We start from the raw sequence: 15,761 nt of genomic DNA, 5'->3' as shown, positions 1-15,761 counted from the left end.
TGTAATTTGTTTTAGGTTTTTTGTTCTGTGTACGTTTTTTCCTCTTGTACCTTTATTACATGTCTTTGGCATATATGCTGTGTGTTAGCATGACAGGTTCTCATTCACCTCAGCAGATGAGCGCCAGCCTTGTCCAAGCTTTTCCTGGGCTGACCCTGATACTGTTCTCTGCTGTTATTAATGAAAGGTAGCAACGCACAGCGCAGTCACAGTCCCAAGATTCCTGAAGTCAAAATGCAAGCAAGGTTTTGTTGTTTTGTGTCTTAAAATGTGTTTTCATTACGGACTTACATTACCCACCTTTTATTTCCTTGAGAGCTATTGTAGGTTTTAGTCATATTTCACTCTTTCCTTTGAAGAAGGAAAAATACAGTGTATAGGCATTTGTTGTTTTGCCCTTTCTGCAGTTCTAGCTGGGATTCTGAATGTATTTTCAATGCTATCCTCTACACCTCCCATCTCTCATCTTACAAAGCAGCTTGGGTTTTCATATCCGGTGTAGTGTCCAGTGTCATTTGATAACAAAAACATGGGGAGGTTTTCAGAGATAGGGCAGCGTTCTGAATATTTGATCAGGTGTTTTTCTGTATACTGCCTGTCATCAAAATAAGTAGTAGCAATACACAGAAAACATCCGCGTTGTGGGCTGTTTGCACTAAACCATGCAAAATGAAACTGGGAAACAAAAGAGAGAAGACTATGTCAGAGCCCAGCACTGTCTGACCAGGTTATTTTAGATATTCCATGCATGGAGGTTGCCATGTTTAACATTAGATTTACTTATTTGGACATAGTTGATGTTACATGGAGTTTCTGATTTAGATGAGTGGTACAAAACAAATTGGAAACATGATACAAGCGTAAGTTACGTGTAGCAGAATATAACAATTGCAATACACAGTTCAATCGTGGCACCAATACGATTCCCATTACCAGTCTTTATAATACGCTCACTGTCACAATGCTGGGCATCCACAGTCTTGCTAGGAAGGCATCCATGGGTTGAAGCCAGCTCAAGTCCTTTACTCTCTTTGAAATTCTTTTGCTAGTTTTCTGGGTTCTACACACTGGGTTGTGCTGAGCCACATATACACCTCCCTCTTGTTGCCCTGGCTAACTCAGGGAGACATTCACACTCTTTTAATGAACATAGGGAGAAACCTTTACATCACCAGCTGATCCACTCAGCTGTTGGTAGTGGTTTATACAAAGCAAAGACCACTCTCAGGTCCCCTTGGTGCTGAGATCACTTCAGCTTCTTGGCAACAGCTGCGAGCAGTCCCAGCCTGCGTTGTTCCCCGAGCTTCAGGGGTATGTCTCTCTGGCGCATCTCTGCTGAGCATTCTTACATGGTAGGGGTTTACTGGTCAGTCACAGAAGATGCACATAGAACAAATAAATTGGTCTTTTAGTGTCTGGCTGGTCTATATTGCTATCTCCTTACCGCGATGTTGATGCTTTTATGGCTCCCTTGTTATGTCAAGAAGTTACATTTCTGACCGTCTATTCCCAAGCTGATGTGCAGCCGTTCTGTAGCTGAGGAAGGCAGGAAACAAGAGGAAAAAGATAAGATTAGTTCTTTAATTTCACAGAGAAGGACGTACTTAGGTCTGTTTTGTGATTTCTGTGTTGAAAATAGCAAACATATGCAGTGACTACAGCTGATATTAGCAATATGGTTTAATTAGTCTGGTTCCAGGCTCAGGGAAAGAAAAATGTGGATCAGACTTAGTAATGAGGATCACAGTTCACAATGGCAGGGAAAAATGCTGAGTGTAAGAGTAATTGCATTGCTTTGCAGTGCTTTAACCTTAACCTGTCATTTTTTCAGCACTCTCCTTCATTGCCCCTTGCATGTTTCTCTTTTTTTGTTCATGGCCTCAGAACACTTCCAGCAATCTGTACTACAGACATGTCAGTAGTCCTCTGCTCCCTTGGCATGTGGTTCATATTACTGTCCCATCCACTTTTGTATTCTTTTCCCCACAAAATTCTTGAGAAACCGAACTGCCAGTAAATACTGTTTTAATTATACCCACATAGAATATTTCACAAAGCCCAGCACCAAAAGCAGTGTTTAAAGCACGGTGCGAAATATACATCATTAAATCATGTCTGCAGTATTGTATGAAATGTTTGTAGAAGCAAATATAATGGGGAAGAGACTGCAGTCGTAAAGGAGGCTGGAGGAGAGGTCAGGATGTTGCTTTTCCTAAGCTTGTGCTTTTTATTTTTTAATTTTTGTGTCTTTCAAAACTCAGATGTACAGTGCTTTGCGTTTTAAAGATAGCATGCTATACACTGTTACTTTATAATAATAATAATAGTAATAGAAATAATTGTTGTTGTATATTTAATATGTAAAATCCTGGCAGGATAGTATTGGGTATAAAATGTGGTGCATATACATTTCAAAAAACAACCTGCTGTTGTCCTTGCAAAAAATTTCATAGAAATGTAGCTTCTAAGTTAAGGTAGGTGATGCATTTTTTTCTTAATACCGTGCATCTAATTTATTTTCTGAATGAATTCTTATTTCCTTGGATGATAGTAGAGAAGCAAGTTGGCCTTTTCAGTCATTGCTCTCGCATGTGTTGACCTTGTCTGTCCTGTTGGACAGTTTGGAGGCATCAGCATCACATAGTTGGCTTTCTCCTGGTGTAATTCAATACTAGCTCTATTGGATCAGTAAAAAGTTCATGAATACAGGCTTTGTCAATGAACTCTTTTCTCTCTCTATAATGTAGTTCTCTGTGGGAGCTGTTGCTTAAAGGTTCAGACCAGTGTGTTGTACAGACAGAAATCTTTGTGGTATCTGCATTAATTTTTACAGACTTCTGAGGTTTTGATCTGTGTCATAATCTTGTGTCATTAAGAGGCAGCCCACCTTGAACTAGAAATGTCTGTTATAAAGGTTAGTGATAGTAACTCTGCCTTGTCTATCACTGTTTGCTGAGGGGAGAAAAAAAGCAGTATGCCCCATGGCTACTTCCACTGTCCTTTTTTTCTCCACTGTTGTATCCCATAGTGATTCAATGCTGCAAAGTTACAGTCGCGACTGGTCTGCTGCCTTCCAGTCGAGATTCTTAAATGGAATCTTTCCAACTTTAGTATTTTGGATTATTAAATTTGCATTCAAAATGTGAGCTTTTTTTCACTGGAATGACTTTTTTTGTTAACTGTAGCTCTTTGCTTGGATGCATCCTTGTTTGTTTTACAGCAGCATCCAAACATCCGTGTTCCAGTTCTCACCCTGCTGTGTGCTATACAAGCGCACTGGGAAGCGTCATCTGTGGGAACACTCACACCTGAAGGGAAGGTGCAGCAATACTTTGTTAACACCTTTTTTAAGGGAGGAAAGCTTGGCTCTGCCAAGAATACACAGCTACACTAGCTGTGTTAACCTTATTACGTGTTGCAGCAGTAGCTGGAGGCACTGCTTGCGTACGACTTACTGCAGTGTGCACTGGGTGCGCACATGAAACCGAAGAGCATCCTGGGCAGCCCTCCTCTGCATGTGATGACTTCCTGTTGTCCAGTCTGCCCTTTCTGTAACTTTCTTTTATTTTAATTATTTTATTAGTACTTGGAAACTGCACCAGTCTTATCTTTTCCTTATGAAAGGACAGGATAATTTTGGATAGCAAAAGATGCAACAAACTTTCCTTGTAATTAGTAAAGAAATCCTTTGGTTGCTGGAAAAGAGAGACGCTATATTGAACAGGGAGGCTGTTGTAACTCACATATTGGATACCCTTGTTTGGCAGGAGCTGCCGGGCCAGGCAGTAGTGTTGCTATAAAACTAGACACAATTCATGCTGTTTCTTACCCAGTTTGGTGTGTGCTAGGGGATCTGATGAAGAGCTGAGGTGACTGCCGTGTGGGAAGAGGACAAAGACAAATCCATAGGAAGTCTGCCTCATTAGTACCACTGTTCAAAGAACAAGTTGGTTTTCGTTGAGATTTTTTAAATTAATGGTGTCCTTTTATATTACAGCGCCATGTGTATGGACATTATTGCTCTGGTATTTAATTAAAACCACAGCTGGTGATCATTTAATTGTAGTGTACGAAAGGGAATGATACTTGACTATGTAGCATTGTTTTATTCAATTTAGAGAACTGAAGCCGTTTTTTCATGTGTTATTTGAAAGCCGTGGTGAAGGATGCAAAACCTGATGAACAAAGTGATGAGCTTGATTATAACACTTCCCCTCTATTAAGCAAATAAGGTGAAGCAGTGGCTTATAAATTCACCAGCTTTCCTGAAAATTGGAAGTCGATTATGAACAGATTGGTACGATTAGGCTGGTTTTGTTTCTCCATACTGTAAAACCAGTGCATAGTTTCCTGTGGTAGGAATAACAGCTTTCTGCTGAAGGCCAAGAGTACTTAAAGATATTCAGGGTGTTTCTGGGTTATTACAAGATTTCAGTGTACATACTTGAAAGAAGCTATGTAGCATATGCCCATAGCAGGCCTGAGTTACGGCTTCTTAACTTGAAAAGAGAGGCTGCCTCAAGAATCTTAAACCTATGCAGCATAAAATTGTATGCGTGCGTATTTGTGCTTAAATGCGTAACTGCACACATGTAAGACATTTTTGTAGCTGATGTAATAAAAATGCTTTCAACTGAACCCACAAATGAGGATGTCCAAAGCTTCTAGCATAACTAGTTAAACTGCCCTTAAAACTGCAGAATTCACATCTAAAAATCTTTCTAAAATGATTTTTTCTGTTCTGAGGCCAGAGATGGCCTTTTCTGCAGCAGTGGGAATACTGTATGGGAAGGAGCTGTTGCCAAGTGATCTAGCCTCTCTGCTGCCATGTAGCTACTTTCACACACCAGTGCGTGAAAACAGCTGTGGTTTTGCTGGCTTCCCGTATTGTAAAGGTAAAACTGGTATCAAAATAGGACTCATTAGCAGATTGACTGGAAATGGAACAAGAAAAGTAACTTAGAAGTGACCCGCCCAATACAATGACAGAGCAAAGGACTGAAGCTGGCCGGAGGACTAGAAACAGGGCTTGTGTTTCAGTCTGAATCTTGGCAGCAGAGTGTGTGCTGTGTTGCTTGATCTGGTGTGAAAGGACACGTTTGTTTTCTCAGCCAGTATAACTTGGAGTTGTCTCCTTACTGCTACAAAGAAAGACTTCAGATTCAGTGGCTAATTTTTCTCCTGGACATTTCGGTTGTAGCTGTCAGTACTGAGTATTGAATTCTAGCTGATGCCTTCAGTGTAACAATGAATGGGATATTTCAGGACAGAAAGAGAGTGTTAATGAGTTACAAGTATAGGATTCTTTTAAGAATTGTTCTTGATTTTGAAGTTATGTAGCTAACATAATTTAGAAGATGTTAGTTATCCTAGTCTGCTACATATTTCCACGTGCTGTGAGTTAAATGTAGAACATATTTTTCATCAAAAGGCTCTACTGCAGAAAGAAAAACAGTTCAGGTTCTCCATGTGTGGCTTCAGTAGATTAGAATCATTGAAACTCACTGACGTGGGACTGAGGAGAACAACTGCACAGCAGTAGCTCAAAGAGGAGTAAGCTGTAATTGCAAAATAAAACTGAATCCTATGCATGGAGCTATTTCCTTCACGAAACTGATAACCTCTGTATGTCTGAAGGCATCAAAACATGATACACCTTCTTTCATAATACAAATCTGAGTCAACATTTAATGTAAAGTTTTATAACACAAGACTCAAACTACTTCCTATTAAACTAAAGTTAGAACTAATCTGCGCATTTCCAGCTGAATTATACTTCATTGTATTTATCCTTATAATGCATTTTCTGATGAAGGAATGCGTATGCTGTCTGGAGAGGAGAATTCCATGTGAAAAAGTATTTAGTAGCATGTGGACTTCTTTTAGACTTTTGTTATACTAAATTCCTATTCCCTGCTGCAGAAATCCACAGATATTGTAGCTATGGTATAATACTATATCTTTTTTCATGCTACATGGCTTGTGAATTGGCTAATTTGTTTCTTTCCTTTTGTCTTCTAGCTTCATTTAGCAGCCCTGGCTTCATTAAAGGGAGACATAGTGGAGCTTAATAAACGTCTACAACAAACAGAAAGGGAACGTGACCTTTTGGAAAAGAAGTTGGCAAAAGCACAGGTGAGGAATAGTTCAAGACTGTGAAGATGGTCCTTGGGTTTGTGTTGTTCTTCAGAGAGGAATATGGTATGCAGGGAGAGGATAAAATATCTGAACAATGTCATAAGTGAAAAGAATTTTAAGACTGCAAGAAACATAGTTGCTGTGGGTTTTAAGTTTTATGTGATGATGACATTCTTCTGAAGAATACCAAGAGCTAGATTACTTTTGTTTTGAAGCCAATATAAATAGCAACTGCTTTGAAATATTTTAGAATATTAAAATTGCAGCATACTCTCAGTGGATTAGGTAACCAATTGCAGAGCCTTCCACTCCTGGGTCAGATTCAAACACAGCACAAATTAGCTCTGAACAAAAACTATTGCCATTTGTCTGTGCTTTGGTGGTATGTGAGAAATTATTTGTGATCTCAGTCTAGCTTCTAGTAAGCCAGTTTATATGTATCTGTTGTGGAAAACACAGTCAGTGGAAAGCCAAGGGATTAAATAAGAGTAAGGTCTGAACTCTAATACTTTCAGAGCTCTTAAAAAAACCCCTGTCTTCCCAGTCTTTTCAGATAAAGATAAATGTAGAGAGACAAATAAAAGCTGAACTATTGTTCTTAGTATTTCTCTCCTCTATAAATGAAAACTTTGTTTTCAGATACCGTAATTGTGGCAAATGCCTTTTATAAGTACTTTACATTTCAAAACTAATTCAAAATATATACTAATTTATACTTGCAGAGAGACAGTCAAATCATTTTGTGCTGTAAATTATAGCATCTTATGTGTTGCCCAGAGAGGTTGTGGAATCTCCAACACTGAAACTACTTAGGCCACCTGGACCTGGTTTTGGGCAGCCTGCTCTAGGTGACCCTTCTTGAGTTGGGTAAGGGGTTGGATGAAAGGTGTCCAGAGGTCCCTGTCAACCTCAACCTTCTGTGATTTTGCGAAGTAAGAGTCTTCAATATTCGGTATATTTTGGTAGGGGCTTGTATCTGTGTGTTACTTAAGCCAAATGTAGAAATGTTTAAGCAGTCTGGATTTTAAGGCTCTTACTTCAGGCCTCCAGCTGTATTTTGGTCCTTGATGCTTTTTTCAGCTACCTTTAACATTTTGGGGCTTGTAAGTTATACTCTTAATTGATGCAACATCCAGAAATAAAAAGCACTTTCATGTTTTTATTCCCCTCAATATGTGAGCCAGATCTGTGCTGGGGGTTAACATTGTTTATCAGCTATAATCCTGAAAGCCTTTTCTAATTTCTACTGCACTCGGAGACTGAGTCCTCTTTCTGACATACAGTTTGATATGAGGCTGCATTTGAAATCATTAAACAGTTGGATGTATGCACTGTGTCCAAACGATCCACATCTTTCTGCATGACTACACTGACTTTGTTGTTATTTATAACTCTGCAGTGTCTTGTGCTAACCACGGGTTTTTGTTAGTGTTTTAGTTTTATTTCCAGATCTTTGTTTAAAAATACATGTATCACCTCTCAACCAATGAAGAGTGCCTTGTAGGTGCTCCCATACAGTAATGAATCCTAGTTGATGGTGACTCAGATGAAGGATCAGTCCTTAATCCCAAGTAACATGTGCTCTGTTAACATGAGATTGTTTGGTATTTTCTTTGATGAGTTACCAATCACACATCTCTATGTAGTGCTCAATTTGTACTGCTGAGAGTTTTCAGATGATCTTGGGCTGTATGCTTGTGAACACCAGTGTAGTGACAACTGTTACCAGAACTGTGAGTAACACAAAATCGGAATATCTGAAAGCTAGCATGCTAGCTATCTTTCAGATAAAAAAAATTACTTTTTTAAAGTTTTATTGTTTTAGGTCTTTTCAATTGTCTTTTAAAAAAAGCCCTGCAGTGGATAGAAATGTTTTGGGATGTGCATTAATAAAATACAGTCTTTCTTAAGGAATAAGCCATTAAACAAGCACAACTCATATATTCAATGTGTTGGCTATGTTTTAAGTACTGAGACAGACTCTGGTAAAACCAGTTTACCTTTTTTTCTTTATCTAACTGCATCACTTCCAAGTAGATGCTCCACTTAACATAATTTTTTGAACTTTTCCTCCCACTCCACAGAGATTCATCCAAACTCATATCGTATCACATCATATCACTTTTTTCCTCTACAACCTCTGTCTAATGCATTTCTTCCTCACTAATGCGAATCAGAGGTTCAGAAGGCATAAATTAAATAAGAGGTGTTTGAGGTTCTGCATAACCATATTTAGATGACAGTGGGTCAGTATTAAATCTCTATTCTGCGTCTGGACTATACTTACAAAGGCAGCACATGTTTCAGTTCAGCTGGCGTGGTAGATGCTCTCTGGAACAAATAGGTAATATCTTTCCCATCATTCCATAAGGCATGCAAGACGCTTTGGAAGAAAGGATTAGAGATTTGCAGAGTGCAGGTGATTTGGGGAGCCACAATTCAAATAATAGATGACAAATGGTGAAGAAAGATAGTTGGATAGCCTGTACTTAAAATTTTACGAAAAGACATAATTGGTTATTCAGTTGTTGTATCATGCTCATTTCCAAAACTGCAGTCTGTGGAGCCCTGCTATAGCCTTTGCCTCTATTATTTCCGTAAAATAGCAGATCTCCTTGTCTCTATGTTTGTACTGGTGTACAATTTGGCAAAGGAATGATCTCTTGAATGAAATTTGCTATAAAGTACTGGTCAACCACAGCTAAAGTCTTCTTCCAAAAATCTTTCTGTGGTTATGAGAAGAAAAGTAGTGCTTTCTACTAGCTCTGTCTGGCACGGTATCCTGGCTTTGATAATGATAAATAGTGGATGTCTGAAGGGGAAGCATAAGAAACGCATTGAGGGAGTTGTCCTCCTTCATACTCCCCCACCTTTCTGCCAACATCTGTGAGCAGGAGGCTGCATCACATTTAATAGTGCTCTATGGTCCTGTCCTCCATGGATTTATCTAATCTTCTTTCTAATCCATCTACATTCTTGGCATTTCCTACATCCTGTGACATTGAGTTCTGCAGTTTTATGATAGAATGTGGGATTTAATAACATGCTGAATGTTTCAGCAAATAGAACAGGAACAAACAATTCACTTACTACATCTTTTTTATCATCCCATGCCCTTCCACCACGTAGTCCTGCTCTCACATTCTTTGTGCTTAGTCCTTATAATTTTGGAATTTTATAGTAGCTCTAGACATGGGGTAACAAAGACTACATCCTGTATCACACAGCAATAAGCCCCATTACAGCAGTAATAATTCTTTACCATCTCCTCTCGATTATTCAGAATACAGGGAGGGACAGCAGAATTTCAGTATAAGAATAAAACCAACACTCTGTAAGCATATAAGAACAGGAATGCTTCAGTTTCTCATTTAACAAGGTAACTTGAAATAGAAATGCACAGTGTTTAGACGAACATTGAAATTACTCATTCAGTTGTGTGATGTCCTTATCTCACATGGATTAGTCCTGTGTACTTGTGTTCTTCCACATCAAGTATACACAGCATATACCAGCAAACAATTAATTCTGACTATGCATATTTTTGTGATTCAGGATTTGGCACAATGGACTTGTGTTTATACTTAAAATTAGATGAATTGATTACAACTTTAAAATCTGCCACTCCTCTTAAATTAAAATACTGTATTAGTTGAGTGAAGATTTTTAGCTCCTGTCCTGTTAGACAGGTTTATCATCGTGGCTTATTCAGGTGGTGACTTGTATTCTTGGTGAACAATGCCATAGCCAGTGTTTGTCTCTGCAGGGCCTGAGGCACTAGGGAATCTTACTGGGCACTGCTGCTGGTGGTTCTTTTATGTCCTCTGTCTGAACACTGCAAATTTAACATAAAGGTTTGCACTGGTAGTGTTTCTTGCGCTAGGAATTTGTGTACATTAATAGGCAGTAGAATCATGTGTTGAGACAATGTCCTTGGGTTTAAATATTTTCTCTTATCATCCCTCTCCCTCATACTCTTCTTGCTCTTGTGGTTGTTTCCCCGCATCAAGAGGTCAGACAAAGGTGTTTCCAGGCATTATTAATTTATGCTGTGATTGAAATAACCTTTTCAGTTTGTACCAGAACCCAGCCAAGGGTCACTTACAATGAGAACTGTACTGGAAACTTCTCTCCTGACCTCAATTGATCATCTTTTGCAGCCTCTCAGTGGATGATCCCTGTGTTTGCTTCCTCAGAGAATTAGAGCTCTTAATGGTTTTGATCAGAACAGAAGTATGAGGCTGGAAGAGGGATGAGGAAAAGGGTGTAAGGCATTCATCTTAAGAAGTTTGTGTGACTGACATGCAAGTTAATTGCAAGAGCTGAATGTGTACACCTTGGAAAGAAACTGGTGGCAGATTATTATTCTGAGACTCAAAGGACACAGAAACTAAAGAGGGTGATGAACAGATTCAGTATGCCAGAAAACAACTTTAGCAATGGGCACTAAAACATCCATTTGTTTCTTTTTTCTTTTAAGCTTTGAGATGAATGTGCCTTAATAAGGAGCAACTCTGTATAACCAGAAGAATTTTCCATTGATGCATTTTGGGACTCATACTGAACTATGTTTCCGTTGTTTGGATGCTTCTACTTTTTTTATACAATCATAAAACAGTTTGGGTTGGAAGGCACCTTTCAAGGTCATCTAGTCCAACCCCCCCTGCAAGGAGCAGGGACATCTTCAACCAGATCATGTTGCTTAGAGCCCCATCCAACCTGACCTTGAATGTTTCCAGGGATGGGGTATCTACCACCTCCCTGGGCAACCTCTTCCAGAGTTTCCTTGTGAAATATTTCTTCCTTATAGCTAGTCTAAATCTACACTCCCTTAGTTTAAAGCCATTAGTCCTTGTCCTATTGCATCAGGCCCTGCTAAAATGTTTGTCCCCACCTTTCTCATGAGCCCCCTTTAAGTACTGAAAGGCCACAGTAAGGTCTCCCCAGAGCCTTCCTTCCTCTAGGCTGAACAAGCCCAACTCTCTCAGCCTGTCCTCATAGGAGAGGTGCTCCATCCCTCGGATCATTTTTGGCCTCCTCTGGACCCACTCCAGCAGGTCCATGTCCTTCTTGTGCTGAGGGCTCCAGAGCTGGACGCAGGACTCCAGGTGGGGTCTCACCAGAGCGGCGTAGAGGGGCAGAATCACCTCTCTCGACCTGCTGGCCACGCTTCTCTTGGTGCAGCCCAGGATACAGTTGGTCTTCTGAGCTGCGAGTGCACATTGCCAGGTCATGTCCAGTTTTTCATCCACCAGTACCCCCAAGTCCCTCTCAGCAGGGCTGCTCTCGATCCTTTCATCCCCCAGCCTGTATTGATAGCGGGGATTACCCCGACCCAGCTGTAGGACCTTGCATTTGGTCTTGTTGAACCTCATGAGGTTCACACAGGCCCACCTCTCCAGCTTGTCCAGGCCTCTCTGGATGGGATCTTGCTGAGGTTGCACTCAATCCAGCTGCCTGTGTAACTGATGAAGATATTAAATGTTACTAAAGCCAATATGGACCTCTGAGGGACACCACTCATCACTGATCTCCATCTGGACACTGAGCTGTTGACCACTACCCTCTGGATACAACCATCCAGCCAGTTCCTCATCCACTGAAGAGCATGTCCATCAAATCCATGTCTCTCCAGTTTAGAGAGAAGGATGTTGTGGGGGACAGTGTCAAAGGCCTTACAGAAGTCCAGACAGACTGGACCTTTTTAGATGAGACTTGGCATCACTGGCCAGCACTTACAAAACGTAACTCTGTACCCACCTCCAAGGCACAGCAGTCCTTAGCATCATGTCCTGTCTTTCACAATGGTTTGCTTTCTGCCTTTGCCAGTTACTTTTGCTCAAGATAATCGAAGAGCCCTTTTAAAAAATCAAATATATAGCCTTTGTCTTACATTACCAGATTGCTGGTTGCTCACAAAGTATATCTGTTGCTAAATGATGATCATCCTGAAAAATGGTGACTGAGAAATGTCTGGAAAAAACAGAAAACAAGTCTGGTAATGTGGCTGAGGTCCATTAGCAATAGTCCACATATCTTCAGTCATGATAAACAACTTCTGCTGTTCAGTGCACAGCTTAGAAAGACAAAAATTGTTGTGATGTGTTTTTTATTTATTGTCTGAAAATAATTATTAGACACTCCATCTGAAACATCCTTTTGGTTTGAAAGAAAAAAAACAGGACATATAACTGATTGATCTGGATAATGCTTAGGTAGCGTTTGTGGGCATCAGTGTGTGTGAGAGGCAATTTAGGTTTAGAAAGGCAGAATAAGCCACTCCTTAATTGCACTTAAATCTGTTCTAAAGCTTTTGTTAAACAGTTTCTCTGTGTTATTTCTGCACTTTGAAAGCCGTGGTAGTTCTTCAGTCAGATACGATGTTAAGATACAGAAACGTGAGAGATAAGTTGTGGAATGATCCTACAATAAAAAGTAATTATAATATATGTGTGTATGAGGTGGATTGAGAACTGGCTGAATGGCAGAACTCAGAGGGTTGTCGTCAGCGGCACTGAGTCTACTTGGAGGCTGGTAACTAGTGGTGTCCCTCAGGGGTCAGTACTGGGCCCAGTCTTGTTTAACTTCTTCATCAACGACCTGGATGAAGAGTTAGAATGTACCCTCAGCAAGTTTGCTGAGGACACCAAACTGGGAGGTGTGGTAGATACACCGAAGGCTGTGCTGCCATTCAGCATGACCTGGATAGGCTGGAAAGTTGGGCAGAGAGGAACCTGATGAGGTTCAACAAAGGCAAATGCAGGGTCCTGCACCTGGGGAGGAACAACCCCATATATCAGTACAGGCTTGGGGCTGACCTGCTGGAGAGCAGCTCTGTGGAGAGGGACCTGGGTGTACTGGTGGACGACAGGTTAACCATGAGCCAGCAGTGTGCCCTGGCTGCCAAGAAGGCCAGTGGGATCCTGGGATGCATTAGGAGGAGTGTGGCCAGCAGGTCGAGGGAGGTTCTCCTTCCCCCCTACACTGTCCTGGTGAGGCCCCATCTGGAGTCCTGTGTCCAGTTCTGGGCTCCCCAGTTCAAGAAAGATGAAGAGCTACTGGAGAGAGTCCAGCGGAGGGCTACAAGGATGGTGAGGGGGCTGGAACATCTCTCCTAGGAGGAGAGGCTGAGGGAGCTGGGCTTGTTCAGCCTGAAGAAGAGAAGGCTGCGAGGGGACCTAATAAATGCTTATAAATATCTGAAGGGTGGGTGTCAGGAGGATGGGGCCAAGCTCTTTTCAGTGGTGCCCAGTGACAGAACAAGGGGCAATGGGCACAAACTGAGGCACAGGATGTTCCGTCTGAACCCGAGGAAGAACTTCTTCCCTCTGAGGGTGACGGAGCCCTGGAACAGGCTGCCCAGGGAGGTTGTGGAGTCTCCTTCTCTGGAGATATTCAAGACCCGCCTGGACAAGGTCCTCTACAGCCTACTGCCTCTACAGCCTACTGTAGGTGACCCTTCTTTGGCAGGAGGGTTGGACTAGATGACCCACAGAGGTCCCTTCCAACCCCAACCATTCTGTGATTCTGTGATAACCATGTCAGTTACCAGCAGGAAATCTTAAAAGCCAGGTGAGCATTGTCAGTCTTCTAAAATGTGACCCTTTGCTGTCCTCTTCATTGTGATGATATGGTCTGTTTGTCTTAGTGTAGGTGAAAGTGCTTTTGACTCCAGCTGGAGTAATAAACTATTTTGTTGTAGTCTGTGGAAGGGTGCTCTAATGTCTGGTGTACCTTTCAATGTGCATATTCCTGGAACTTAAAAATATTGAAAGAAATTTTATTTAAAATTTATAAGAAAAATGTTATTGAAGCTTAATGCAAATTTTAGTTCTCAAGCAGCCTTTTATGTAGATAATGTTCTCAAGCTGTGAATGTTAATGGCCAAAAAATATGAGGGCAAACTATGAAAATTCTGGCATGCCTGCTAGTTTGGGTATAATTTTCATATTTATGATACAAAAGGTTGAGGGAATTACCTCTGTAGAGAGTGTTTACTTGATTTGAAAAAATAGGTTTTGATGCAGCAATGTTGGAGGACCTGATACATTACTATAAATTAGAGCCTTTAGAAATGCTACTGGGGTATTACATTGCAGATCTTGAATTAACAAGCATGGGTTTTAGATCATCAGTTGGCTTGCGGGTTTTCTTTTATTGACAGCATAATACATACTGTTCTGTGGTTGCAAGGAGGCTTGGCTGTTTCCCGCAGGGTGTCAGAAGCAAACAGTTAGAAGTCTTGCTCTTTCCAGCCGTTACCAAGCATAACTTCAATCAGCATACGCTGCTGGATTGTAATTGCAGTAGATTGTAATTTTCAGTTGTAACTGAAGTAGAGTGTTTGCTGGCGTGAAGAGTAAGCCAGAGAGGCTGCATTTAAAATTCTGTTGTAAAGAAAAAGGAGGATTTTGTGATACATATAAAAAAGAAGCAGCCATGTAGCCTTTTAGTTGTGCAAATAATAAGCATTTTATTGTAGAGGATTAAAATAATAAAAATTATGCTATGCTATCTGTAAAGGCTAATAAAAACAAATATACCAGAGAATAATTCATAACCTCAAATGTGGTTACTTTTCTTTATAATAATGTGGTTTCTGCTTTAGGACTTCTAATTCAGAGCACACTGGGAAGATCCTTGAAGATTGATGACGCATCATGTATCTCACGGATTCAAAGATGAGATCTTTATAGCTATTTTGAGTTGCAAATGGCATTTTTTATTCAGGCAGGAAGGGTAACTTCTGCTTTTTGGGAAAAAATAATTATGAAAGTACACTAAAATCTTTTAGTTCCTGTCAATATTTTGCATCTGTCCTTTTCTCTTGCAAAGACAGTGTTGGTTTGATGAGTAAGAAAACCATTAATGCTGTGCACTTTTGCCTTGTATCTGGTCTCTGCGCAGTTGTTCATAAGACCCTTTCTGTTCCTTGCTTCTCTGCCTTAGTGTGAACAGTCCCACCTAATGAGAGAGCATGAAGATGTGCAGGAGCGAACAACACTACGCTACGAGGAACGAATCACAGAGCTGCACAGTATCATTGCTGAATTAAACAAGAAAATTGATCGACTGCAGGGAACAACAATAAGGTACAGCAACTTCCTGGAAATTCTGGGCCAATGCAAGAGAGGTGTAAAACATGGTGTGAATTGTACTCTAAATATAATTTGATGGTGACTTCAAAGTAGTTAGGCTCATTGTGGCTGGTACTGAGTAGTTGCCCATAATTAAGGTGTGTGTTCTGCAGACTGTCGTCCTGAGGCTCAAAAGTGCTACATTCTTGCTGGCAAAATCACACTTAGCAAAGCCTAACCAGCACTGCAAAGAGCTGCACTGTGCCATCCAAATATTCCTTCAGTGTAACATACATGCCAGGGTACCAGATAAGTGATAGCAATGGGGGGTAAAGGAAGATGTAGCCACCCAGCCTGCACCTCTGCTTTTAACTTTATTTTGTGGCATCCTATAGATCTCCTAAGCCAAATCACTTGTGGCGAGAAATGTGCCTCAAATGGATTTCAGTAGGTTTTGCATCTACTTGTACTGGTATTTGTGACAAAACATAATGGTACAAATCACGTTGTTGCCTGTCCTTGGAGCAGCAAAGCCTGGGACATTAA

The 15,761-nt window shown here is 40.7% G+C and overlaps 1 protein-coding gene across 4 annotated transcripts in view; it reads left to right on the top strand.

Annotated features, from left to right (window-relative positions):
- MCC (MCC regulator of Wnt signaling pathway) overlaps positions 1-15,761 on the top strand; it is a 230,373-nt gene that overhangs the window by 147,674 nt on the left and 66,938 nt on the right. For all 4 annotated transcript variants that reach the window (XM_075411845.1, XM_075411844.1, XM_075411846.1 and 1 more), the window contains 2 exons: positions 6,022-6,135; positions 15,088-15,230. In XM_075411845.1, the coding sequence (XP_075267960.1) occupies positions 6,022-6,135; positions 15,088-15,230 (257 nt within the window). The remainder of the gene's footprint in view (positions 1-6,021; positions 6,136-15,087; positions 15,231-15,761) is intronic.

This window comes from Opisthocomus hoazin, chromosome Z (assembly GCF_030867145.1).
Source record: "Opisthocomus hoazin isolate bOpiHoa1 chromosome Z, bOpiHoa1.hap1, whole genome shotgun sequence".
In the NCBI taxonomy this organism is placed as follows: Eukaryota; Metazoa; Chordata; class Aves; order Opisthocomiformes; family Opisthocomidae; genus Opisthocomus; species Opisthocomus hoazin.
The sequence above is the reverse complement of the archived record's forward strand: the minus strand, read 5'-3'. Positions and strand labels throughout refer to the sequence as shown.